We start from the raw sequence: 27,380 nt of genomic DNA, 5'->3' as shown, positions 1-27,380 counted from the left end.
GGAATATATCCCCAACACTCTTTAAGCAAATTACAGCCTTTGGGGCTTATCTTGTCCCACAACAATAATCGTCATCTGTCTTGCCGGCGTCTCCTTTCTTTAGCGCTGCAAGCCCGGTACTTCCCAGTCACGAACAGCTTGCGCGTTATCAGTGTGACACAGCATTCTCGACAGGAAAGTAGTGAGCGCCGAGTTTTCAAGAAAGGAAACGAAAGCAAGGCAGATGGCGACTATCGTTGTGAGACAAATATACACCCCAAAGTGTGTAACCGTTTTAAGAGTACGCTCTTAAACAAATGTACACCCTTTGGGGTTTATATTTGCCACACAACAATAATCGGGTGCAGCATTTCTAAACTTAACCAACCACACATGAATTACAAATATTTGTGCCACATGGGACGCGGGGCATGCCGTTTGTGGATAATCTATCACTTGCGCGGAGAAGACCTTGTTAAACAAATATGCGGGTGTTTCTCACCGACCACCGCAATGCTCAGAAGTGTCGTTTCGTCCAACGGCGAGCACTGCGTGGGTGCAATGCTGCGCAAGAGCATTCTTGCCATCCGAGATCACTGCCGCCCTTTTACCGAAATCGTAGCCTCAAAAGAGTGAGCAGGAACGGCAATGAGAAGAAGAAAATGAAAGAAAAAAAGTAACAAATGGTTGCCATTCGAGTAGTTCAGGCATTCGGGAAAAAGAAAAATGGAGGCAAATAAATAATGGTACCGAAAAGTTGTCTTTTCATTAGGTGCAATAAAGAGAGAGAGAAAAAAAGAAAAAGAAAAGTTACCGAAAATGGGAAGTGGTGCGGGTAGTATTCCATATTCCATTCTTTCACCGATGCACATATTGCATTTCGTACAAAGCACTATTACGGCTGCCTGGTAGGAGCTTTGGTGCAGTCGATAAGAGCGACCTGGCAACCAGAGCAGAGTAATCAGGCGAAGTGCAGCCGTGGGGCTATATGGATACAATAGGCGCCCGCACGGTGCATCGTACCAGCCAGCCGCACAAACTGGCCAGCCGTCATGCCGCGGGAGCCGACCCGTATACAGCAGTGCTGTCGGCCGTGGTGGCGATGGTGGCGCAGCGGCATCGCTCGCCGATTCCTCCCTGCGGTGCCGTTCCTACCGAAGCGCGGCGCACTGGCTCGGCATGACTGAGCTCGGCTTGGCTTGGCTCGGCCGCTTTCGGCATCGTTACGCTGCAATAGAGCTGCCGCTGTGCCGACGTTTCCTCGACACCTTACGTCCCTCCCTTTCGTTTCCCTCTCGCCATTTGTCCTCGCACACAGCCCGATATTCAGCCGGAGCACCCGGCCAGCCATGAGGAGAGGAGTGATTGAATGCCACGAGAGTGTCCTGTAGAAGCCGGCGTAAACCGCGTTTTCGCGACGAGCGCCAGTCATTTCGCGTACGACCCAAAGGGGGCAGAAGCACCGTTGTGGTGGACGTTAGACTGTTGCTGCTGCTGAGAATGGGACTGCATCACATGTTGCATAGATGTCGCTGAGAATAGTTGAGCTCCATTGCACATTGCGTAATCGCTGCTTTTGCTAAATTCCGTGTGAGGGAGTTCACGGTACCTCACGGACTTGAGTGCACCGTTGATGTTATTTTTTGTTTCTAAGGGTTATGCATCGTCTTTGTGCACGCAGAGAGCGTTCGTCCTTTTGGCAGGATGCTTTTAATTTTATTTTCGTTGGCGTAAAGCATATACTAACCGCATGACTTCGCATAGGTATAGTCATCGTCGTACGCTACAAGTAAAACGGAGGTGCATATGCGCATAACAATACTTGAACTAATGTCACTGTATATATGTATGTTCTTGTGGATTGTGTTATGTCGACTGTTCTGTTGTGACTATATGCGATAAATGTGATAATGAATTTACACAGTATGTGTACCACCCGCTGACTAGAGACTGCTCGAGATTATCAGGCGACAGTATCATTTGTATTTCTGAGACTTCCTTCTACAGAACTGTGGATTCATTTAACTTGTATATTGTATGTACTATGTATTTGTTACGTCATAGTCTTTCTGTGAAAACGTTGCTTGACAATTTCTGGTGCCACTATGAAAAGGTTATTTGATATGTAAACTTAAACTCTGTATGTTGCAGGCTAGACCCATTCAAGAGCTAAGGAGTAGCCGGCGCCTTAAATTGTGCGTCAACGTCTCCTTATATCGTATCAATAATAATTTAAAGAAGCTAATCATACCGACACACGCTGCAGAGAAGCAGCCCAGCGATTCTAGATGTAGGACAAGCACCGCGATGTTCGTGTAATGAGGGCCAGAGAAAGAGTTGAAATGTTTCTATCAATTATAAATGTGTGTACGAGCTCACTATTGCTCAGCGGCTGTGCTGATTGCTTGCACGCAGAACATTCCGCATTTCTCTCTCTTCTTTTTTGAGAGAGGGGGAGGGACGGTCTGTAACTGCTGGACAGAAGAAAGTATGTTCAATCGTCACCCATACAGAGCAGCATCACGTGTGGTGTTTATAAGGAGAAAAAAAAAGAAGGAAAGGGTAATAAATAAAATCTGGAAGGTTACCAACGTTGGCGTTAGCTATTCTGATGAGTGAAAGAGGTGATACCTGTCTTATACCCTCGAGGACAAGCGCCACGTGAAGAAATTGTGATATGGCATCTAGGAGACGCCCATAGCGCAATGCCTATCACTAGGCGACAGTATCACATCCCATCAGACTATCACACAGCGCAATGTAATATAATATAAAGAATAAAACATATTGTAATATAGCAATAGCTGTCCTTTAGCCACTGTTTGACATATTTCCCGTGAAATGTTCTTCAGCTTACTTTCGTGAAGGCATATTAATTCCGTATGATAAGTCTTTCTTTTCTTAGCAGCAGGTAAAAGCAAGTTACTGCGCACGGTGCACTATTTCTGGTCTTATAAGTGGCAAGCGGACCGTAAGCATATACAATGTGTTTTTATATTATTTTTACAATGTGTTTTAATTTTTATTTTGAAGCGTTAAATGGCCTACAAAATTTGGTCGAGGTACATCGCTAGAGCTGAATTGTTCGATCAGGCGGGCATCGTTTGCAGGAAAAACCAAATCAATTCATTCATTAATTAAACTAATTACATTAATTATCTTCTTAGTTGCAAACGCTACGGCACATGTTTGTGTAAGAAAGTTTAAGGGAATCATCATAAATGTCTGGTTCCGCGTTCGTACATTCCAATGTACCCGCGTCGACCAAATTACCTGGCGTCAAGCTATTCTTGCAATTTACCTGATCACGCGCGTGGCACTGCGAAGTTCAGCTCACCGTTCAACCCCTTTGTGACGTGGAATGGTGACGTTAAACTAAGCTGCCGTGGACCTTCCCCTTTCTCATAAGCTTATACCAATTGGCGCTTTGCACAGCTCCCTAATGAACGCATATATATCCCGTCAGAAACTGGGGCCAGACGGAACCCTTCGTCGCGCGGTATGGTGAAGATTACTTCCACGCTACCCTGCTACACCACTGCACGGTTGCGTAGTTAAACCGCGCTTTGCGGTTCCACGTGTGTAATGAGGCGAATTTAGCAAATAATTTAACGTAGTTGTTTTCGTAGTAGAACATGGTAGGGAATCTCAGAGCTGCATGCTGCAAGAAGAGTAAGCACAAGTTAAACATAATTTACTTCAATTTACAGTTTCAAATTACGAAGCGATAAACAATATCTGTGGGCCTTTGAAATTTTTTAAAATAATTTTAAGGCGAAAGCTTTAAGTGACTCATCGGTCGAAAAATTCGTTGTCCAGCGTTATCGAAAAATTGACCTTCTGGCGTCATGGCACCAAAATTCAATGGCACCGAAATTGATGGTGCCAGCCACGACCAGTGATGGGACTCGAACACACGGCCTTTGATGCTAATTAAGGCAAAGTTGATTAATGCATTTGAACCCACGACTTCTCGTGGGACCAAAATTCAATGGCACAAAATTGATCATGCCACCATTGTGGTCCAACCCACGACCTTTGGTGTTAACTAAAGCGAAGTTAATTAAGGCACAGTTAATTACGATATAGTTAACCAAGGCACTCAAATCCCTGACATTTAGTGGGAAAAAACAATAGGAAGTAACAATGCATTCGAATGAGAATGCCAAGTAAATTAATGGACGTCTCGTGAGCGCTAGGGCGTTCACCTTCATCCTCTTTGGCATATGCTAAAGTGACTGTCAACTTTTTAGGAACAGATTGTGGGTGAGGCATCGACAGTCTCATTATTCCAGTACTAGTGAAAGAAGGGATCTTTTCCTCGAGATTTTGAGGTATCCCAAACATGCCTCGTTGAGAAGCCACCTACAATGTTCGCCTTCGCCATGAAGTCCGGGAGTCTCTGAATACCTCTCCTAAGCTTTAATTGACCTTAACAGCTACCAAGTGCTGTGCGCACTTCCCTGAATCAGTATTCCTTGCGAGCAGGGCTGTAAACAATTTATAGCAAATAAGCTCTGCGGAAGCCCACAAAGCGGACGAATGGTTTTGAAAGAGAAAAATTGCCATCCATTCTACTGTACTTGTCTGTAGCTTCGTGCTATAGTCGGGTGGATGACACTTCTACCCTCTCATGCTGTAAACACTTGTTTACCACAGTCGACTACATAAGCGCCTTTTCTATTTTTTTTCCTTCCTTTTTTTTTGTTGCAGCTTCGGCAAGAAATTTAGTCGGCAAAATAATGGCGCTGTTATCGTGTCTGCGTAAGCCAGGATACTTAAAGAGCTCTGAGCAGAGAAAGACCATAGCTAGAAAGGTTTACTGAGCTGTCTAGCATTACTTCACCTTACCTGACAGTCATGGCGCGAATCTAACCCGACATGTCTCCATGTTGTGTGAATATACAATAAATTTAAGCTTTTTGTTACCATTATTGCTTGCTTACTTAAACAGGTTGAGCGAGAGTTGGCTATATTTTTATTGCTAGTAGCTCAGAACAGACTATAATACTGAAAGTGCCCACGTACGTAGTTAGCGCTGCAGGAACACTATATATGCTAGTAAAAATTTTGATGTATTTTTTTGCTTGATGGCTGAGCGGTGGTTTGCTGCACTAAAATAAAGCTCACTACCACTAACTATAAGAACGTGCATCATCTAATTCTGGTTTGGTCGCTTGCTGAATCCTTTTGAAACATTTTCGTGGCTTCGCTTTTAAAATCTCTGCAAGCGACCGTCTCGATTCGAGTGGTGCTGTTTACTACAGTGAGGCAGCAACATTTTGGAACGAAGAAGGCAGCTGAGAAGCGGGTTTTTCAGCCGACATCTTATGGAACGTTACAAAATCTCTACCTATCTAGATTATTTTATGCCACTGCATGCCATCTTTTGTAGCTCAAAGCACTTAAAGCCATTTATAACATCGCACGCGCATTTATCCTTATGAAAGCGCTGAAATATGTTGCATAACGTAATGATGTCTTCTCAAAGTGTATCGCTTACTGTTCGGCTTAAAGTGCCGCGATAATCTAAGCGGTCGGATCTTATTGGAATCGAGTGAATTATATTAACTTGAGATGTTTGTATGTTGCGCTTGTTTCGGCCATTCGAAATATCTCAGCCGAGAGAAGTCACAAGTACGGCTCTAGTAGTGAGGATAACGCGCACTTCGTCTCCGTCCACCTTCTATTGCTCGCACCGACATAAGCGGACGGAGTTTGTACTGTTGAGGATTTTCGCAGAAATCTGTTGCAATTGCGTCTTGCTGATCCTAAATGCTGTGCCTGCTCACGGCGTTTCACAAACAAGGTGCCGGGAGTGCTGAGCATAGGAGCATTCCTTTTTTTCGGATGAACGGTGGTTTATCCGAAAAAGGTGAAAGAAGGCTGTTGCTGAAGCTTGATAAGGATTTCCCTTGTGTAGTCACTTGAAAAGCTTAAAAGCTCGATCTAGGAGCGCTGTTGTCCTAGATGTTCTGAGAGCGGCGGTATCTTTCCTCAAAGCAAGCAGAGCTGATAGTCTAATCACCAAGCCAGCTCACGTCGAGAAGTAAGACGACAACTTGTTTGAGGTTTACTGCGGGATCACCAACATTTGACTTGATAATGACGTCTCCGAGCATGTGCCTCATACAACATTTGCACGAGAGTAGCAAAATTCCGTCTACTAGAGAACAAACGCTGTAAAATATCTTGCCTAAAGTTCGCGATGTGCGTGCTTTATTATTGTTCCCTGTGCCGGAACTTTTCATTGCCTTGTACTCCTTTTCATCATCATCATCATCAGCCTGGTTATGCCCACTGCAGGGCAAAGGCCTCTCCCATACTTCTCCAACTACCCTGGTCATGTACTAATTGTGACCATGTTGTCCCTGCAAACTTCCTAATCTCATCCGCCCACCTAACTTTCTGCCGCCCTCTACTACGCTTTCCTTCCCTTGGAATCTATTCCGTAACTCTTAATGACCATCGGTTATCTTCCCTCCTGATTACGTGTCCTGCCCATGCCCATTTCTTTTTCTTGATTTCAACAAAGATATCATTAACTCGCGTTTGTTCCCTCACCCAATCTGCCCTTTTCTTATCCCTTAACGTTACACCTAGCATTCTTCTTTCCATAGCTCGTTGCGTCGTCCTTAATTTAAGTAGAACCCTTTTCGTAAGCCTCCAGGTTTCTGCCCCGTACGTGAGTACTGGTAAGACACAGCTGTTACAAACTTTTCTCTTGAGGGATAATGGCAACCTGCTGTTCATGATCTGAGAATGCCTGCCAAACGCACCCCAGCCCTTTCTTATTCTTCTGATTATTTCAGTCTCATGATCCGGATCCGCAGTCACTACCTGTCCTAAGTAGATGTATTCCCTTACCACTTCCAGTGCCTCACTACCTATTGTAAACTGCTGTTCCCTTCCGAGACTGTTAAGCATTACTTTAGTTTTCTGCAGATTAATTTTTAGACCCACCCTTCGGCTTTGCCTCTCCAGGTCAGTGAGCATGCATTGCAGTTGGTCCCCTGAGTTACTAAGCAAGGCAATATCATCAGCGAATCGCAAGTTACTAAGGTATTCTCCATTAACTCTTAGCCCCAATTCTTCCCAATCCAGGTCTCTGAATACCTCCTGTAAACACGCCGTGAATAGCATCGGAGAGATCGTATCTCCCTGCCTGACGCCTTTGTTTATTGGGATTTTGTTGCTTTCTTTATGAAGGACTACGGTGGCTGTGGAGCCGCTATAGATATCTTTCAGTATTTTACATACGGCTCGTCTACACCCTGATTCCGCAATGCCTCCATGACTGCTGAGGTTTCGACTGAATCAAACGCTTTCTCGTAATCAATGAAAGCTATATATAAAGGTTGGTTATATTCCGCACATTTTTCTGTCACCTGATTGATAGTGTGAATATGGTCTATTGTTGAGTAGCCTTTACGGAATCCTGCCTGGTCCTTTGGTTGACGGAAGTCTAAGGTGTTCCTGATTCTATTTGCAATTACCTTAGTAAATACTTCGTAGGCAACGGACAGTAAACTGATCGGTCTATAATTTTTCAAGTCTTTGGCGTCCCCTTTCTTATGGATTAGGATTATGTTAGCGTTTTTCCAAGATTCCGGTACGCTCGAAGTCCTTAGGCATTGCGCATACAGGGTGGCCAGTTTCTCTAGAACAATCTGCCCACCATCCTTCAACAAATCTGCTGTTACTTGATCCTCCCCAACTGCCTCCCCACTTTGCATAGCTCCCAAGGCTTTCTTTACTTCTTCCGGTGTTACCTGTGGGATTTCGAATTCCTCTAGACTATTCTCTCTTCCATGATCGTCGTGGGTGCGACTGGTACTGTATAAATCTCTATAGAACTCCTCAGCCACTTCAACTATCTCATCCATATTAGTAATGATATTGCCGGCTTTGTCTCTTAATGCATACATCTGATTCTTGCCAATACCTAGTTTCTTCTTCACTGCTTTTAGGCTTCCTCCGTTCCTGAGAGCATGTTCAATTCTATCCATGTTATACTTCCTTATGTCAGCTGTATTACGCTTGTTGATTAACTTCGAAAGTTCTGCCAGTTCTATTCTAGCTGTAGGGTTAGAGGCTTTCATACATTGGCGTTTCTTGATCAGATCTTTCGCCTACTGCGATAGCTTACTGGTATCCTGTCTAACGGAGTTACCACCGACTTCTATTGCACACTCCGTAATGATGCCCACAAGATTGTCGTTCATTGCTTCAACACTAAGGTCCTCTTCCTGAGTCAAAGCCGAATACCTGTTCTGTAGCTTGATCTGGAATTCCTCTATTTTCCCTCTTACCGCTAACTCATTGATCGACTTCTTATGTACCAGTTGCTTCCGTTCCCTCCTCAGGTCTAGGCTAATTCGAGTTCTTACCATCCTATGGTCACTGCAGCGCACCTTGCTGAGCACGTCCACATCTTGCATTATGCCAGGGTTAGCGCAGAGTATGAAGTCTATTTCATTTCTAGTCTCGCCGTTCGGGCTCCTCCACGTCCATTTTCGGCTATCTCGTTTGCCGAAGAAGGTATTCATTATCCGCATTTTATTCTGTTCCGCAAACTCTACTAATAACTCTCCCCTGCTATTCCTAGTGCCTATGCCATATTCCCCCACTACCTTGTCTCCAGCCTGCTTCTTGCCTACCTTGGCATTGAAGTCGCCCATCAGTATACTGTATTTTGTTTTGACTTTACCCATCGCCGATTCCACGTCTTCATAGAAGCTTTCGACTTCCTGGTCATCATGACTGGATGTAGGGGCGTAGACCTGTATAAACTTCATTTTGTACCTCTTATTAAGTTTCACAACAAGACCTGCCACCCTCTCGTTAATGCTATAGAGTTCCTGTATGTTACCAGCTATGTTCTTATTAATCAGGAATCCGACTCCTAGTTCTCGTCTCTCCGCTAAGCCCCGGTAGCACAGGACGTGCCCGCTTTTTAGCACTGTATATGCTTCTTTTGGCCTCCTAACTTCACTGAGCCCTATTATATCCCATTTACCGCCCTCTAATTCCTCCAATAGCACATCTAGACTCGCCTCACTAGATGACGTTCTAGCGTTAAACGTTGCCAGGTTCATATTACAATGGCGGCCTGTTCGGAGCCAGGGATTCTTAGCACCCTCTGCAGCGTCGCAGGTCTGACCGCCGCCGTGGTCAGTTGCTTCGCATCTGCTGGGGACTGAGGGCCAGGGTTTGATTGTTGTGTTCATATAGGAGGTTGTGGCCAAGTACTGCACCAGAGTGGCCAATCCTGCTCGGGTGAGGGAGTGCGTTACCGGTTCTGGTCACCGGGATCAGGCCACACTCCAGGCCTGTTTATGCAATTTTATCAACACGCGGATTTTTTTAAATTTTTTTTAATCCGGTGGAAAATTGCGCGGCACCGGGATTCGAGCCACGGACCTCTTGCACACGAGGCGGGTGTTCTACCTCTACGCCACCGCTGCATTTGTACTCCTTTTACGCAGCCTTAGTTCACTAACCAGAGTAACTGATATGTCTGATGAGAAAGGAATTGATATGATGTATTTCTTGGAGTCTGTAGAAATTGAGCTGTGAACGCATCCCTCGTAAGGTATTTCTATTCTCGATTACGAGGCAGTTTTTTAATGCATGAATGTTGCCAATCGTTCGTATGCTTTGTAGCTAAACCGTATTGTTTGCTACTATCACCGGAGACATCCGCGGAGTGTTTAGCATTTTCTGGTCGTTACGTGATGCAAAGGCACTTCTATACATATGTTGTTATGTCGTCTTGCAAAATATGTAGTAAATTTGTAGAACAACGTTGCCCGAAGTTTGCACTAATCTTAAAACACTATTTAGCTCACAGTGTGATAACGTTTGCTAGTTTCGTTGTATGCGCCAGTTCATTCCGATCTTTGCGTAGCTTTTTAAGCTTGTCTAAACTGCATCGTAATCTAAACCTCATGGAACATTGGAAATATTCCTTCTAAATTTCAACCACACACGTTGTTTTGTACCTTGTCTCTACCTTTGCATCCCATTCATCTCTCCATCTGGTCGATCACCTGAAATTGTCCTTTGAGCTTCATTCTGTTTCATAACTTCGGCTGAACTCACAAAAATATGTCAGACAATTCGTTTCCTACAACTCTGGTAAACAACCTTTAACCTCCACAAACGTAAAAGCTGCCGCTTGATAATGCTTCTAAAATGGGTAGCGCAAAGTCGTGGTCCCTATTTCGCAGTGGGACTAAAAAATAAGGTGCAAATTATTTGTGTTTTCATTCTTCTGCAGATACTGTGCGCTTTAAATGTCGTGAAAAAAAAAACGGTGAAGTGCAGATAGAACTGCCGCTTCAGGAAGATGCCACCAACAAGTCTTTTCGTGCCTTATTGTAGCGCTGAAGAACACATTGACTAAGCAGATGGCTTGAAAAATCCTACGCCCGAGCACTTAAACCAGAGTCAGCTAAGGTCGAGACGCCCATTGTAGTCCAATCGCTCCTCCACAAAATATTTCATATGCGATACTTGAGTATGCGTATTGCGGTGCTTTACTTGTCGTTGTTTCTTTAGCCCTCTATTTTCACAATTCGCTCGAAAGCCTTAAACATAAATTTAGCCTTGCATGTACGCTAACCCCTCTGTGGCTTTTATTGACGAACTATCCCTCCCCCTCCTTTTCTTTCTCGTTCTTTAAAGCGAAGCTTTCTTTCCATCTTCTCCTGACTTTCCGGGCATTGCCGCTCCTATTATGGTTTTGCCGTGCATGCCGCTGGGTTTTTTGCAACGCTATCAGATGGCGCTCGCCTCTGCGCATCCCGGCCGGCGCTGCTGCGGGCCGGGATGCGTAGTTTGTGCGTATAACACGAGGGAGATGATGCGTAGTTTGTGCATATGGCACATGCTGTGATCGCTTTCCTATGCGACGAAAATGCTGCTGCTGGGCTGCGGAAGCCGCGCGCTGGGATCTGATAGTCTAAACATTACAATCGTCAATAGCCGGAAGAGAGTGCTTTGAGCTGGCGTATCAACAGCGCGCTGGTGACGTATGCAGAATGGGCATGTAAACACGCGCCAGAATAATGCTCCAAAGCGTGCTCTCAGCGTCCAGGACACTAAGGCCCGAAAGAAGCGTCGGGGGAACAGACGAGCCTTCGCTAGGCAGCAAAACGTGGTGCAGACCACGAATGTACTTATACAACCTATACATACAATTATATAAATTGAATTACGTACAGCCCCACGATTAAATTAAAACTGAACCCTTTTGCCATGATGCGATGTGCCATCTGAGGTAATGATAATGCTCAACCCTCTCAGACAGTATGAACAATGGCGTACAACAGCCTGTCTGTTCTGTGCACTACGCCGACAAATTGCAGCGATGCACGCAATGTAACGTGCAGCATAAACTCACCGCTCTCGTATTGGACTGAACGCTGAAGAAATTACACATTCGCTGCCAACATCACTGCTAATTATCGTCAATCAAAGCAAAGAGCATACAAACGTTTGCTTACATCGATTCCCACAGTGCGTGGGATCCGACCGTTTTTTTTTTCGCATCTTATACACAACTGCCGAGCCGTACGGTGGCGTACTTTTGTTGATTACAATTGTTTCACTAACACGAGATGACATATTTGGCTTCCGGTTGCTGCATAACTGCGCAGACAAGCGTCTGCTACTCGCCCGGCACAAGCAAAAAGGAAGAAAGCATCGCTCACGGTTCAGGTCCAGTGACACCGACGTGGACACAGGCACGGTCTGGTTGTTGTTGGAGGCCTGGCAGCGGTACGTGGCCATCAGGTCAGAGCGCTGCAGTTTGCCAATGACGAGGTCATTGCGCATTACGCCTTCTCCCGATGGCGAGTACGAGTCATCCACCATCTCGCCGCCAAGCCACCAAGTAACGTGCGGTGGAGGCCGACCTGCCGGGGAAGAAGACGCGCGGCTGCTGATCCAGTGGCAAGTGCTAACCTCGGTGTGATGCTTCCAAGGGTTGCACGACAAAACGCGGTGCGATAAAAAAAAATTGTTAATGTAATGCCAAACGTGAAAAGAGAAAAGGGCAGCTGGTTGGTATACAGGTCGTCCCACATAATTTGAGCCAAAGCTTGAGCCAAAGGCACTCCGGATGCGAGTTGAACCGAATGCATAATGTTGGCACTGGCCTAGAGTTACTCAGGCTATTTTTTATTTTCCCAGTAACTATTGGATTAGTTGTGTTTAATTAATCAAGTCTTTAAGTAATGGCTGCAGACCCGAAGTGTGATACGCAAAGCTGTAGAGCACCTTTAGAAATCTCTCAATAAATTGTTTCCAACACGATATATCTCACGTGATCCTTTCTTTTTCTGCGTGCTTAAGAAAGCCCGCGAGATCTGAAAAAATGCCACATTACGGGGCGCTTGAGCACTGTTATTGTGCTCCTCCCAAGCGTGCAATGGATGAACAAGGTCGGCTGCAGCGAGACTGGCCCGCGACAGGGCATTTGCAGCGTCATGGGATAAGAGCCGCATGCCCAGATACCTACACCAGGCATAACGCCCTTTCGCGGGCCAATCTCGCTGCAGCCGACCTTGTTCATCCATCGCACTCTTGAGAGCAGCAGAATAACAGGGCGCAAGCGCCCCCTCACGTGGTATTAAAGCAAACTTTGTTTGCCTCTTCCTTCGACTTTCCCACTGCTGCTGCTGTTCCTGTGGCCTGCTGTGGCTGCTTCTGTCGCACACACCGCGTCGGGGGGAGGGGAGGGGGAGGCTTCAGAGCGTGTAAGAGGAAAGGCGGCGGGAGCAACTCGTTTTTACTCCAACGGATGGATGGATGGCTGGTTGGATGTTATGAGCGTCCCCTTCGGAACGGGGCGGTGGGTTGCACCACCAAGCTCTTGCTATTATACTGCCTAATGTCTTACCTAGGTTAAACAAGAAAAAAAAAAATACACTATGAACTCCTACAACCAAATTTTCAGATCCCCTATTGGGAACTTTGCTTTTCTACGTCTCCGTTCTTTGTCGTTTCCTTACTTTTCTTCCACTAATCCTCCAATCGCCTCTTGCTTATCCCTATTGCGGACATGTTTACTTTTCCACTGCTGTCGCTGACCCCAAGGGCTTCAAGGAGGCCAGTCGTGCTTAAATTGACCGTTGGGCAGACGTCTTCACATTCTGATAAAACATGCCCCATAGTTTTCCTAGCTTTACCGCAGCAAGCCCATGCTTCTTCTTCCTTCTTATATCTCACTTTATAGGTGTGTGTTCTAAGGCAACCCGATCTCGCTTCGAAAAGTAACGAGCTTCCCTTTGAGTTATCATAAACTGTTTCTTTCCTGATTTCGTTTTTTCATCTTAAGTAGTTACTCATAGCAGATTTCTTTTCCATTGCCGCCACCCATGAGATTATTTCAGCCTCTCTGACTTTCCGCTTGACGTTCTTTGTTGCTGTGTTGCCCACCTTAGAGGCCGAATACTTTGTGGTAAGCTTCCTGGTTCTTTTCCTCCGCTGTGAATCAATGTTTTTCCTGTACAGATGCCTCAACACTCTCACAGCCCATTAACTTTCTTCCATATTCCTCAGTCGTTCTTCATACTCAATTTTACTGTGAGCTTTTCTCACTTCAAAACTAGTCCAGCCCGTATCACCCTGCACAGCTTCATCTGTAGTCTTCCCGTGAGCGCCCAATGCGAGGTGTCCCACTGAGCTTCGGTTCTCATCGAGTCCTGATTGTACCCCTGACCGCGTCGAATGTGTACAATGCCCTCTGGAGCTCCCCGACCATCTCCACATTAGCCGCTTGACAGCTGTAGCTATCTGTGAATCCCCTCAGAGGCATGGCAGAAACTGCAGCGCTTCCTTTTCTACTAACATGCGAGGCCGCAGATAAAACTGTAGAGAGGAGAAGAAGGAGAGGGTGGGGAAGAGGTAGTTCCCATATAAGAGAGAGGGGGGAGGTGACGTGAGAAGGCAAGGAAACCCCACTACTATACGACAGCGGTTGGGGGGAAACAGGATAAACTTAAGTTCAATGTACGGTACAGTACGTTGCTGCTATTTCTGAAAAAATAACGCCATGCAAATTTGTCAAGCGAGCAACTTACGCAAGGCGTGCAGAAGCAGAACCGCATTAATTAGAGCGCACCACAGGGTACAGGACACACTACGGAAGCGGTCGACCCTCCAATCAACACATCTGGGCCCGCCGCGTTAGCTTTGTGACTATGGAAGTGCTAGAAGTCGTGGATTTGATCCCAGTCGCGGCAGCCGCATTTCGACGGGGGCGAAGTAGAAAACGCACGTGCACTTAGATTTTGGGACACGTTAAAGAACATCATGGTGTCAAGATTAATCCAGAGACTGCCACTACCGCGTGCCTCATAATCCGAGTGTGGTTTTGGCACGTACATCCCCATAATCCCATTCAAGTTTAAATCTTCTGCCACAAAATGAGATGTGCCATGTGAGGCAATCACTATGCTCAACTCTCTCAGAGGTTATGAAATACGATGCGCAACTACGCCTCAAACAAACACCTCTCCCTATGCGTTCTGTGTACTACGCAGACACACAGTGGTGCACGCAAGGTAAGGTTTAACATTAACTCACTACTCCCGTGTTACTCTAAACGTTGAACAAATTAAGCTTTAGTCGCCAACATAACCGCTGATTATCGTCAATCAAAGCATCCAGCACGAAAAGCTTCGCCTACATCGATTCCCACAGTGCGCGGGTGGAAATTATGCATTATTTTTTTTCTGTTATATTTCGCGACGTTTCTTCGGAACGCGGAAAAAAGGACCACGTGAGGTATATCGTGTTGGAAACAATTTATTCAGAGGTCTCCCGAGGTGCTCTACAGCTTTGCGTATCGCACTTGGAATCTGCAGCCAATACTTAAAAAGTTGATTAATTAAACATAACTAATCCATTAGTTAAGGGGAAAATAAAATATAGCCTGAGTAACTCTAGGCCAGTGCCAACATTATGCATTCGGTTCAACTCGCGTCAGGAGTGTCTTTCATTTTTTAAGCCTTTGGCTAAAGATATGTGGGACAACGTGTATATTAAAGACATCTTATGGTGACAGCATGTTGCTTGATGGCGGCAACCCTCTTTTCCTTACGTTTACAACGATTGTAATGAACGCACGCGCGCTGTAAATAATAAATAATTACTAGAAGTAAAACGTGCTTGTAATGTAAGTATGACTCCGCTAGGCTTATAACTCACAGATTTCACGAGCACGGCATCCGCATGTACAATTCATGTTCAGTTTGGATACCCAGTATTTCCGATAAATGCGTTACACAACGTCACAGCTACATGAGCTCACACTTGTTAACTTGCAACTCGAGTATAGTGCAATAGACTAGGACTGCAATATGCTTTGATTGTATGCACATATCAGCCATTCTACATCAACACAGTTCTTACTCGCTGAATTTACGGCGGCGCAGCAACAATAACACGCATCATTTACATTGTATATAAAAACAGCAAGTTCCAGTTAGTACAAAGAAGGGGTAAACACCAAAGAACGTTTACTTTGTGGAGCAAGATCACCGGCTTGTCCAGTACGACGAGTAAATAGGTCATGAGCTCATTAGGTAAGACTCGTACTTATCCGTGATGCCTTAATCCTTCGAGCCCCTCAAGGCCTTTCAGAGTGCCTAATCATCACGTTGGAATTTAAGTATAATTAAAAGTGTCAGATAGCTTGTCGTCTTTGAGGAACCTCCATGCACAACAACACTACGTTAACGATTCATGAAATCAAAAATCCTTTGATAGTGCGGGACTCGGTTCGACCTCAAGGAAATTAATTTGCATATAACCCCAGCCCGTGTTGTCATAATGCATGAACTCTTACTACATAAGCAAAGAACATAACTTGGATTAAATTATCCGGTACCAACGGCCGGAAGCGACAGAGCAAAAGCCGCGACGCTTGTCAATGTAGGAAGCTTATCAGCGAATGTTCAGACATCGCAGCTGTTCTAAACAAAACCATTGCGATCGTGTTCGGCGAAATGACAACGTGCTCGGTAATGCATCGGGTGATCAATCATCTCTGTGGCTCTCACAGGTGCCTTTAATATTAACGTTACGAGATCCGGAGATTGATACAGCATCGTGTGGTCGTTCGGCGCTCGTTACTGAGATGAGGTAAGAACTTGTCACTGACACATATTTGATGAATATTCTTCTCCCCGCCTCTGTAAGAACGACTTTATTTGCAATAAATAACCTGGGCTGTTTTGAAAAGTGCGTTGAAGCAATATTACACAGGCCTTCTGAAAGCACAGCGATAGCTTTCTAACTTGACAAGGCATTCCATTACGTAATTTAACGTTATATGGGTAGCAGCTCTCGATAATTTTTTTACAATCTTTCTCTTTGTTTAATGATTTGCTGCAGATGTCAGATTAGCTGTTTCCTAAGCAAAAATGAGCATTTTGCTGCAATCTCTTGAACAATAAAGCAAAATTAAAGTAGTCTGAATAAAACAATAATAATTGGCCCGCTGCCATACACTTGTTGATCTTGGACCAACATCGAATCACTTCAGTGGCAGCAGCAGCCAACTTTAGGTTTGTGTGCATTGAAAGAACCTAGTGACATAGCTCCTCTATTTCAATGCCAGTCAACCTGGCACTTCTGCGTGCATTTCGTTAGTGTAAGTAAAAACTACTAGCCGAGAAGATGTTTGCAAATCCTTGTGAATTGCTATACGTAACTTCGTTGAGCCAGCCGAGCAACAGCGAAAGCTCACGTTTTTCAAACATTACATTTGTCAATTTTGTTTCTTTAATTAACGTTTGCTCTTAAAAAACATTCTTGTTCAGTAATTAAACGGTAATGAAGGAATCAGTTCGTGGTCTAATAGTGAGAACATCAGGCTTTTGTGCTAGGGGACCCGGATTCGAAACTGACCGTCGTACATATGTATATATCGGCTACACACCAAATGGCACCTTGTGTCGGAAGTTGTCCAAAAATCTACAGAAATGGCATTAATGGAGCAAAAAGAGTTTATTCTATCCGAGTTTCAAAACAAGCATGTCGTGCTAGGTGTGTGTGTAGACTTTAGCAAAGCTTTCGATAATATATAGCATTCTATGTTGTTTCAGAAATTACAATGTTATGGAATTAGTGATCATTAGCTAGACCTAATAAAAATATATAAAACATCCCAAACAGGTAGTTCAGATCAACAGGAACTGCTCGGAGCTGAAGACTGTTTCTAAGGGCGTACCGCAGGGAAGTATCCTTGGGCCTCTTCTTTTTATGGCCTACATAGATTACCTAATTTCAATCTATCCCGACTCTACACACGTTCTATATGATCATGATGTCAGCATATTTCTTTCGGGTAAAGACAGTATATCCCTGCAGGAAAGAATGAACTAGATTCGTGCGGAACTGAAACACTGCTCATGTTTTATTAAATTAAGCATAAACACAAATAAAATATTTTAAATAAAATTATGTACAAAATTCTGGAGGTTGCGTTTTCAAGCAATATGCTTTGGAACGAACATATCGATAGTGTGTTAAACCAGTTATCAGCGTTGTGGACATGGCATATAGCTGTAATACAGTGCTGCCATTTAAGGTAAAGCTCTCACTTTATAAATCACTTTATTCATTCCTCACCTCCATGGGGCTTCACAACTTTTACAAACTTGCAAAAACTATAGCTGATGCAAAAGAAGTATGTCACAATACTTTTTAACTTACCATACGAGGTCCACACGGGTGAATAGTTTCAGCAGGCTGGAATTTTACTTGTCTACAACCTCTACACCTAGAAATTAACTGTAGCGATTAGGCGCGAAGTCAAACAAAATCAACATTTTCTACCTTTCACATCTACAGCAAATCATTACATCGCTTAATACACGTTACAAAGAAATTTGGAAAGTGATAACCCTAGAAACAAAGTGTTCCCAAAATAAGTTGTCCTGCATAATACCTACACTACTTAATAAATATGCGAGAGATGGTACAGATTTTCTGCAGTGTATACCCATCGGATTGTGAAAACTGCGTATGCTAGGTTTTTAAATTGCACATCTCTGGTCACCCTTATACTTGTTCCTGTGCTTTGCCTGTTTATGAAACTAAAATATCCTCCGTATTCTTTTCTTTCAATCTTTCTTTCTTTTTTTGTTGCTCTATGCCGCTGCTAACTGTTTTCTACAAAGGTAGTTGTGGGGCATTGTCAAGCTGCCTCTACGGAGAGCAGCTTTTACCTACAGCTTCCTTCATCAGTGTGATGATTAAAAATAAACATTATTATTATTATTATTATTATTATTATTATTATTATTATTATTATTATTATTATTATTATTATTAAACATACAAACTGCATGCAATGTGGACGGAGTAAATCAAAGAAAGCTATCGCTTTAATATCGAACCTTTATAGACCTCCTATTGTTACTTGCACTCACGTATATGTTTGTAGTTAAGCGCTCTTACACGTGGTCAAAATTTATATGGCGAGCTGTACTACGGCGCCTGTTATAGTTGAGTTGTTGAGTTGAGCGGTTGTAGGCTACTGGTGGGATTAGCCTTGCAGTTGCTGCCGGCAATTGCTCCACCGTAGCGACACTTAATATACATAAATCACATAAATCAGACACCGACCTCACAAGTACACATAGTCACTAATAAGGTTACCATGTGGAGGCCAAATCCGTGTCCTGCAGGTAAACTAAAAGAAGGCGAGAAAGCTCCTTCCTACACAAATGGTTCCTGTGCGGGAAAGCAATGTCCTGAAGAGAACTGTGAGGAATTCCTGTCTTCTTGAGGGACCCGAATAACACACTCCTTTCCGCGTTATACACATAAGGTAATGTTCTATGTCACCGCACAAACCCCACGTTGAACATAATGGAGACAACGCCAGGCCAGTCTTACACATCCACGCAGGGGTACGAGCAGAGCCCGTGCGAATGCGGAGCAGTAAAGTGGCTTGGTTTCTTTTGAGACCCTTGGTCACACATGGCTTGTGAGGTGAGCTCCACAAAGAACTGAAGTGGCACAACACCACATCTCTGAATTGTATCTTGTCCTCTTGAGGCACTTTTCTCAGTGGATTCCCAGACAGCGCTCTATGGGCAAGGCTGTCCGCCATCTCGTTGCCTATGATACCTATGTGCGAGGGCACTCATTGGAAACGTATAGAGAAGCCTTTGATATGGAGGTTGTGCACAGAACGTAGGGAGCTAAGGCATAAGGCATTAGTAGGGAACCTGTGCCCGAACCTTTGAAGGGCGGATTTCGAATCTGTAAGAATGACAACAGGTTGAGGCGTACAAAACCGTAGCTTCTTGAGAGCTGCCTCGAAGGCAACGCTGTCGGCCGTTGTGGAGGACACGACTGCAGTGAAGCGAACCGAGCAATCATACTTCAAAGAGGAAATGTGCAAAGCAGCTGCACTAGATCCTCTGACCTTGTCCACAGAGCCATCGGTAAAAATGTGAAGATGTTATACACCCAGCGTTGCTTTACTATCTTATATGCCATGAATAAATGGCGCCTCAAAAGCTTCGCACTTAATCATTCAACCTTGAATTCAGATTGCGCTTATATCTCATAGCCAATAACAAAGTCTGTTTGAGAGAACATGAATATATATATATATATATATATATATATATATATATATATATATATATATATATATATATATATATATATATATATATATGCAACAAAACAGCGCGAGAGGACCAGCCTAGTGACGGCGAAGTGGACTGCGACCTTGACATGCGCTTCTTGGCCCACAGCTTTTCCATCTAAGTATAAACTCCGATCCCATTGGACGCTCTGTGCCAACGAACGCGAGGGTCCTATGCGTCTAAGCCTTCGAGAAAGTCGGCGAGTTGCCTGGATGTCTGGAGGGGAGGTTGGATGTCTAGGGCCGCCTTAATGAGACGGAAAGCCTGTCGCTGGCTTTCCCCCCTTTTGCTCGAAAGTATCGTTTGTATTTGTAGAGCACGGGCCTAAGGGTACTGGAGTCACGTCGCACTTTCACCTCCGATTGGTTCTAGCTAGCCATTGTTTTTCTCTTGTTTGTGCCTAAAGAAAACTTATCCAATAGGGTGCTTAACTGAGCGAGTTCGTTCATTCTTCGAGGATTCTAGCAGCAGAAATTGTAGCACACAGACACATAAAGGAACGAGCAGACGAGCAGATACGTCCACGTCTGTTCGTTCCTGTATGTGTCTGTGTTCTACGATTTCTGCTGCTAGAATCCTCCAAAAACTTCCAATCTGGAATCCATCTTCTGTCTCAGTGTCGGACTAAGTTTATTCGCAATACTTTCAGTGTTGTGAAATACAGGATGGGTAAGAGAGAGATACTATATGGAAAAGAGAAACACTGTCCCTTCTGAAAACTTTGGGCTCCCACTGTCACCTTTTGGATGCGTTATAATCAGTCTTGTGCTTAGGCATATTTGTTTATTTGGTAGGACTTTATTGTTTTCTTGGAATTATTCACAGATGATGATTTTTATCAATTACTGCGCTTGAACATTCAGCGGTGATTGTGAAAGGCCACGTACGCAAGCATGAGCAAATTTTCACACGTTCTTTTCTTCTCTGCATGACCTCGGCGAAGTCAATCATTCTGGTTAGATTTCTAGCTCTCTCACTGATTGAATGCGTGAGTAAGGAGCAAATCCAAGACGTAGACCTCGACAATAGAACAAGTGGGGTGGATAATGAGAGCCACAGATTTTCCTACGGGACTCCTATTCATGTGTCGTTCAAGTGCATGCAGCCATTAAAAGTTTGATTATGAAAGTGTTTTTCTGTGTTTACGGTGTTCCTTATTTTCGACTACGTTTTTCGAGTATGCGGCAGCGTCAAGCATTTCTTGTATTTTCTGACATTAACCACGACGCAGGCATAACTCACCTCCGAGTGCCTTGCAGACAAGCGTCAGGGAGGAGCCTTCATTGAAGGGCCCGATAATTGGACGGTTCCGCAACGGCTCCCCCGTCCTATTCGTTATCAGAACTTCCGTCGGAGGCACTGCAAGAAAGCAAGAATATGTTTAGATCATTTTCTAACATTTGTTCAGTTCTAACATTTCCTCAGTTCCTAGAATTAGATCAGTTCCTAAAGGTCATCGAGTGTGGGCCACAAGTGGACGTAGTTGTAATTGGTGCCACAATACACGTATTCAGTTTAGTTTCCAAGGAATTGAGGTCACACAAATTAAATTATTAGAGTTACGCTATGTACAAAAGGAGGCTCAAGACTTTTTTTTTCACATTGCAGTATTTTATTAAGACTTTGACACATAGAAATTATATTGCATACAGAAGAAAAAAGAAAGAAAAAAGAAAACAAGAAGAAGCGTTTAAGTGCTAACGTGCTTGAACCAATCATAAATGGTCGAATTTTCAACCACATCGCTACATACCAATATTGTATATTAGTGGCAAGGATAATGTGGACAAAACTGCATTATGGCAGCTTGATTGGGCCCACCAGCCCCCGTGGTTGAACGTAGTGCGCAGTGATGCCCTGATACACATATAAATACACAGCTGACACACTGCCAAAAAGATAGATAAGTGGGCACATTAAGAAAAAGATATCGAAGATACATAAGCGCTTCTTATGAGTTATGAATGCGAAAGTATTAATGTCCAATTGAACGCCGCTGAATGGTCCTGCGAGTTATGAGCTCCCCTCACGCAATAGCGCAGCAGCATGTATTCCCTTTCGCTCGATCGGCTCCGTCAATGGCCGATTCAGCAAGCAAGTGTTCGTGACATGGCGTCACCAGCAATGGGAAGTTTCGTTGCTACCGACACCACCGACTTTTCCGCTCAACGGGCCATTTGATGCTTTCGAAAAAAAAGTGAGACGTTTAGCACACGAAAAAGATTGCGCAGTAAACATCGGCGGTGATGATAAATGTAAGCGAAGAGCCGAATGCTGTTAGAAAGCTATTACCTGTAATAAATAAATGGTGTACTTTAAGGTCTACATTTGTAGCACTAGTTGTTTCATTGCTTAATTTCGCTGAGAACAGAACCCTTAACGAGCGCATCCGCAGCGGAAGTAGAGGTGACTGTAGACATAAGCCCATTCGTCATAGTTGCGAACCTATGCGGCGCGAACCTGCCATCCTCTGTCGCCATTGAAGCTCCTCTCTCAGCCAATGCAGGTGGACAGGACGGCTGGAGAAGAGGAGGGCGTTCTTATCCGAGGGCCCCACAACAGCATCTAAACCTTCGATAGACGGCAAGCTCTCGCGCGACAGAACGTTTGTCTCAAAGAGCTTGATAATAGCGTTCGGCGATTAACGCTACTCGTCAGCGCGAGACGACGTGCTGTATGAGAGAGAACAAACTTGACTGGAAAAAATGGGAGCGATGCCGCACTCTGTGAGGCGAAGTGCGGGATCTGGCAAAGCTTCACTTTGCGCTCGTGGTTTTAGAGCGCACTGCCTTTGTTGCCACTTTCGCTTGTTTTCGTAGGAGTCAGACTTTCATCGCCGATGCAAAGCTCGCATGCTCTCTCGCAATCGAGGGTTGCGAGGCACGTTTGTCGCGAACGCTGACTGGGATATTTCTTTGAGACGTACGTGCCGTTGCGCGAGAGCTTTAGTGCATCTGAAGGTTTAGATGATGTGGTGGAGAGCTCGGGAAGGACACCGCTTCTCTCGCCGCCCTCTCCCCCTGTGGCCGCTGCGAGAGAGGGCTCCGGTGGCGGTAGCGGAGGATGGCGGTCACCTGCCACGTCGGCGCTCACGCCACTGGAGACACCTGAACTTAGCTGGAGTGAATTTAATTTGCAACAATCTTACAACAGTGACGAATCGGCTTACTAGTATAGCCACCTATACGCTACCACTGCGGGTGCACCGGTCGATGGCTCTGTTCTCTACAGAATAAGGCAATAAACCGGCAAACGCGACCTAACCATCCTGACTGCAACAACCTTACACCATTAAACTGTTCGTTCCTTTCTAAAGAGAATAGTTTTCTAGAAGCGCTTCACTGTTCGCTTACGTTGACCGTCACCTTTGATGGTTTCTGCCCATACTTCGTATCCCTGTATACGGCCTTCGCGACTGCTGCATCGCAGCGCGGCCACACATGGCGCTCACCGACAACGTTGAGGCGCACGATCCTGTTCTGGGTGCGCGAGCGCTTGTAGTCGACGCGGCAGCGGTACTCGCCGTCGTCGACGTCCCTGACGGGCTGCAGCTGCAGCGTGGCCATGGCGCCCGACCGGTTGAAGAAAGCGCGCGAGCCGAGCGAGTCGTCCACGAACGTGCGCTCGGCATCCGGCGGGGAATTGCGCGCGTCCAGGCTGAAGATGGGTGTGCCGGAGTCCCCGCGGTACCACAGCACCAGCGCCACGGCATCGTCCAGCGTCGGAGGCGTGATGTTGCAGGGTAGTGACGCCGAGCCGCCCACTAGCGCGCTCCTCTCGGGGTACTCTGCGTTCGGAAGAGAGGAAAGTTGCCACCGTGTTAAGGGAAGTCTAAGAGTGACCTTGATGACTCTCCGTACCTGTACTCAGTGAGAAACTATCTGCCGCAAAACGAACAATCAAACGAAAAATAAATGCGTCTTAAAGATGTTTTTACTGTTTGCACCAAATATATTTAATCGTCATCATCATCATTATCATCATGACCACCACCACCATCATCATCATTTTTTATGTGCACGGCACGACGAAGGCAGCTCCTTGGGATGTGCGACTACCCCTGTCTTGCGTTATCCAGCGAGAACAGGGGGAAGGCGGGAGATGGAAATTCAAGACGATGAGCAAAACGACAACTAGGTGAAAGCGGGAGCCAACATCGACAAGCGGACTTGTCTTTTTCAAGGCGACGTATGCTTTCCTTGGCACAGTATATATAGCTCGGGTTCTTAAGCGGAGAGGGGGTGAGTCGGGTGGATGCAGGGACGAGCGAAGCGAATTGAGAATAAAGGAGTATGTATGTATGTATGTATGTATGTATGTATGTATGTATATATATATATATATATATATATATATATATATATATATATATATATATATATATATATATATATATATATATATATATATATATATATATATATATATATATATATATCCATTTCAATCGCTTTCACCCGAGTATTAAGTTTATTCCTCACCACCCTCCTACCAACATCAACTTCCTCGACACGAAGGTCTACATAGAAAAGGGAAAACTGAGAACGACTTTTTACTGGAAACCTACGGAAGCAATGTTTAGACTACAACAGTCATCAACCATGACACTGCAAGCAGGGAACTTTTGTCGACAAGCAAAACGAATAAGAAGAATCTACTACGAAGACAACGATTATATCCACCACCTAAATGACCTTAAAACAACACTATCAGAAAGAAACTATCCACAAGTTGCTCTCGATAGAGCTTATGATATCGCGTCAAGATTGGATAGACAGTCGAAATAAGCTGAGAAACAGCCTACACCAGAATCTGACAGACCACCAGCCTTTATGACAAAATATTCTAATGCACTCCTAAACATGAACAACACCCTACGAAAACACCACGCAATATCATCAAGTACTAGGCGTCTGAGAAAAGCATTCCCGGATGTGCCAAGGGTTACCTATCGCCGCAACAGAAAGCTTAAAGATATGTTAGTGCACTCAAAAGTCAGCCAACATCTTTTCCCCGTAATAAAAGCATGTTGTCACCCCAGGTGCAAAACCTGCAAGTACCTTCAAAGTGACATTAAAATTAAAAGCACCGCAAATAGTAATACACACGAAGTCAAAACTAGCTTTACAGGTACAAGTTCGGATGCGATTTATATGTTTGAATGTTCCTTCTGTAAGAAAGAATATACCGGTAAAACGTAACAATCAATGAACGTCAGATTAAACGGACATTGCGTGGACACAGCATAAAAGCTTCCCAAAGCCGTCGCGGAGCATTTCAACCAACCAGGTCATAACTTGATGAACTTAAACTCTACATCCTACAGTCAAATTTCTGTTCCGAACGAGAAAGAAAATACAGAGAATCACACCTTATACATAAGTTCAAGTCTTGCAAGCAGTAGGCATAAACGTTTCAAAGGGAGCTTTAGAATCCATGCGCTATGCTAAATTACAAGCTATAGGCAACAACTCTTAGTTTGGTTGCTTAGTGTCTTTTCCCCTTCTTTCTCCTTTTTTCCCTTTTATTTATTTATTTCATTTCAGTAGCTTTTTATATACTCTTATATTTCTTCACGAGCACCGGTTTCTGCCGCGCGTTCTATATTTTTCGGAGACACGATAGCCGACGACCACCAGCGAAGCAGGTAATAGAGGGGTGCTATGCACGCCGTTGGCACATGGCTGACAGACAACCGTGCCACCGGCTTTGTGCACCAGCACTCCTTTAATCTTAATTCTACACCCACGCCGCTAACACACCTTCACTTGTTGCTGCACCCACCCGCCTTACCCCTTCTCCCCTTTAGAAGAACCCTACCTATACATACTGTGGCGAGGAAAGCACATGTCGCCTTGAAAAAGACAAGTCCACTTGTCGAAACGAGGGCTTCCGCTTTCACCTTGTTCTCGTGTTGCTCGTTGTCTTTCGTTATGTGATCCCAACTTACGCCTGAAAATTTCCTAATTTTATCAGCCGTCCTGATTTCCTGCCGGCCTCGACAGCGCTTGCCTTCCCTTGGCGGCAGCCATGTTGTAAATCTAATGGTCCACTGGCTATTCACCCTACGCGTTACATGGCCTGCCCAGATCCAAATTTCTTAATGTCAAGTAGAATATCGGCTATCCCCGTTTGCTTTCTGATCCGCACCACTCTCTTCCTGTCTCTTAGCTTTACGCATAACATTTCTCGTTCCATCGCTCTTTGCGCGTCCTTAACTTGTTCTCGAGCTTCTTTTCCAACGCCCAAGTTTCTGCCCCATATGTTAGCACCAGTAGAATGTAATTATTGCACACTTTTCAATGACTGTGGTAAGCTTTCAGTGAGTATTTGGTAATGGCTGTCGTATGTACTGCAACCCATTTTCATTCTTCTGTAAATTTTTTAAAGATTAGAATAATGTTGGCATTCTTCCAGCTCTCTGGTACACTTGAGGTCGTAAGGCATTGCGTAAAAGGGCGGCAAGCTTTTCCAGCATAATAACTCCTTCATGTTTGATTAAATCGACTGTTATTCTATCTTCTCCTGCCGCTTTTCCCCGGGACATGTCTTGCAAGCTCATCTAACTTCATCACTATATAATTATAGAAGGAGTTTCTGTATCCTGTTCATCACTCCTTACAGTGAAGGTTGCGTCACTGCTCTGGCTGCCCTGGGTACAGGTTAGTATACAGTTATTCTACGGCTTTTACTGTATCACCGAAATTGATCGAAATTGCTGATGACCTTACCCTGCTCGTCTTTCAGTGCATACACCTGGCCCTGTCCTATGCCAAGTTTTGTTGTCGCTAATTTCATGCTGAGGCGATCATTTCTTTTTTTTTTTGCGGCCTACATTCTTCTAGTTGAGCGAGTTCTAGGCAGTCCCTTGAGTTCGACATTTCCAAATTTTCGTTTCTTTATTGCGTTGCTTGTTACTTCGGGGAGCTTACCTACGGGTTACCTTGGTACCTTACCTCCTACATCAAATATGTTTATGTAAGCTTATATGTGCAGTCACGTTCAATTTGAGTTGCAAAATGGTGCGCGTGGTCAAATGGGCCCAGAGTGCACGGCACCACCGACGTATAAAAAATTCAAGAATCAATAAAGCACCATTCCAACTGCTAGCATTCGATAAACCTATTTCTCTTTTGGCGTCGCCACCGCGCAGTCTTGGGGCCCGTTCGACCACGGCCACAATTTTGCAACTAATATTGAAAGTGAACGCACGTTTTTAGGTATGTACATTAAGGCTTAGTTCTTCTCAGCATTTTTTTTCTTTACGTTTGAAAGATTACATTGACTGATTGTTTTGAAAATGTAGGTTTATCTATACGCTTCCTGCAAATTATTGGGTTTTTTTTTTGCTGCTTGTATTTTTTTCACTAATTTCACTAAAACTAAGGGCTGTGGTACAGGTCTCGACAATAGAACACTGCTCTGCATATTGCTACGCTACTCCGTAATTCTACCGTGAACTGAATAAATGCTCTCAAACAAACAAACAAACAAGCAATAACGGTTTTCCAAAGCACAGGGAAAAAGTAGGGGTCCTTTTGACTGGCGTACGAGCACAAATTTAGTGAACTGCAGTGAATAGTCCTCTGCTGGTAGTACTAGTCATATATATATATATATATATATATATATATATATATATATATATATATATATATATATATATATATATATATATATATATATATATATATATATATAGGAGCCTTCATCACCACC

General features: G+C 44.4%; 1 protein-coding gene across 3 annotated transcripts in view; it reads right to left on the bottom strand.

Moving 5' to 3' along the window:
* The window catches only part of LOC126531611 (hemicentin-2-like), a 338,274-nt gene that overhangs the window by 124,714 nt on the left and 186,180 nt on the right, over window positions 1-27,380 (bottom strand). For all 3 annotated transcript variants that reach the window (XM_050179217.3, XM_050179216.3, XM_055071296.2), the window contains exons 2-4: window positions 23,113-23,448; window positions 20,904-21,020; window positions 11,697-11,900 (exon numbers count right to left, since the gene is read on the bottom strand). In XM_050179217.3, the coding sequence (XP_050035174.2) occupies window positions 11,697-11,900; window positions 20,904-21,020; window positions 23,113-23,448 (657 nt within the window). The remainder of the gene's footprint in view (window positions 1-11,696; window positions 11,901-20,903; window positions 21,021-23,112; window positions 23,449-27,380) is intronic.

The sequence above is a fragment of the Dermacentor andersoni genome, chromosome 5, assembly GCF_023375885.2.
Source record: "Dermacentor andersoni chromosome 5, qqDerAnde1_hic_scaffold, whole genome shotgun sequence".
Classification (NCBI taxonomy): Eukaryota; Metazoa; Arthropoda; class Arachnida; order Ixodida; family Ixodidae; genus Dermacentor; species Dermacentor andersoni.
The sequence above is the reverse complement of the archived record's forward strand: the minus strand, read 5'-3'. Positions and strand labels throughout refer to the sequence as shown.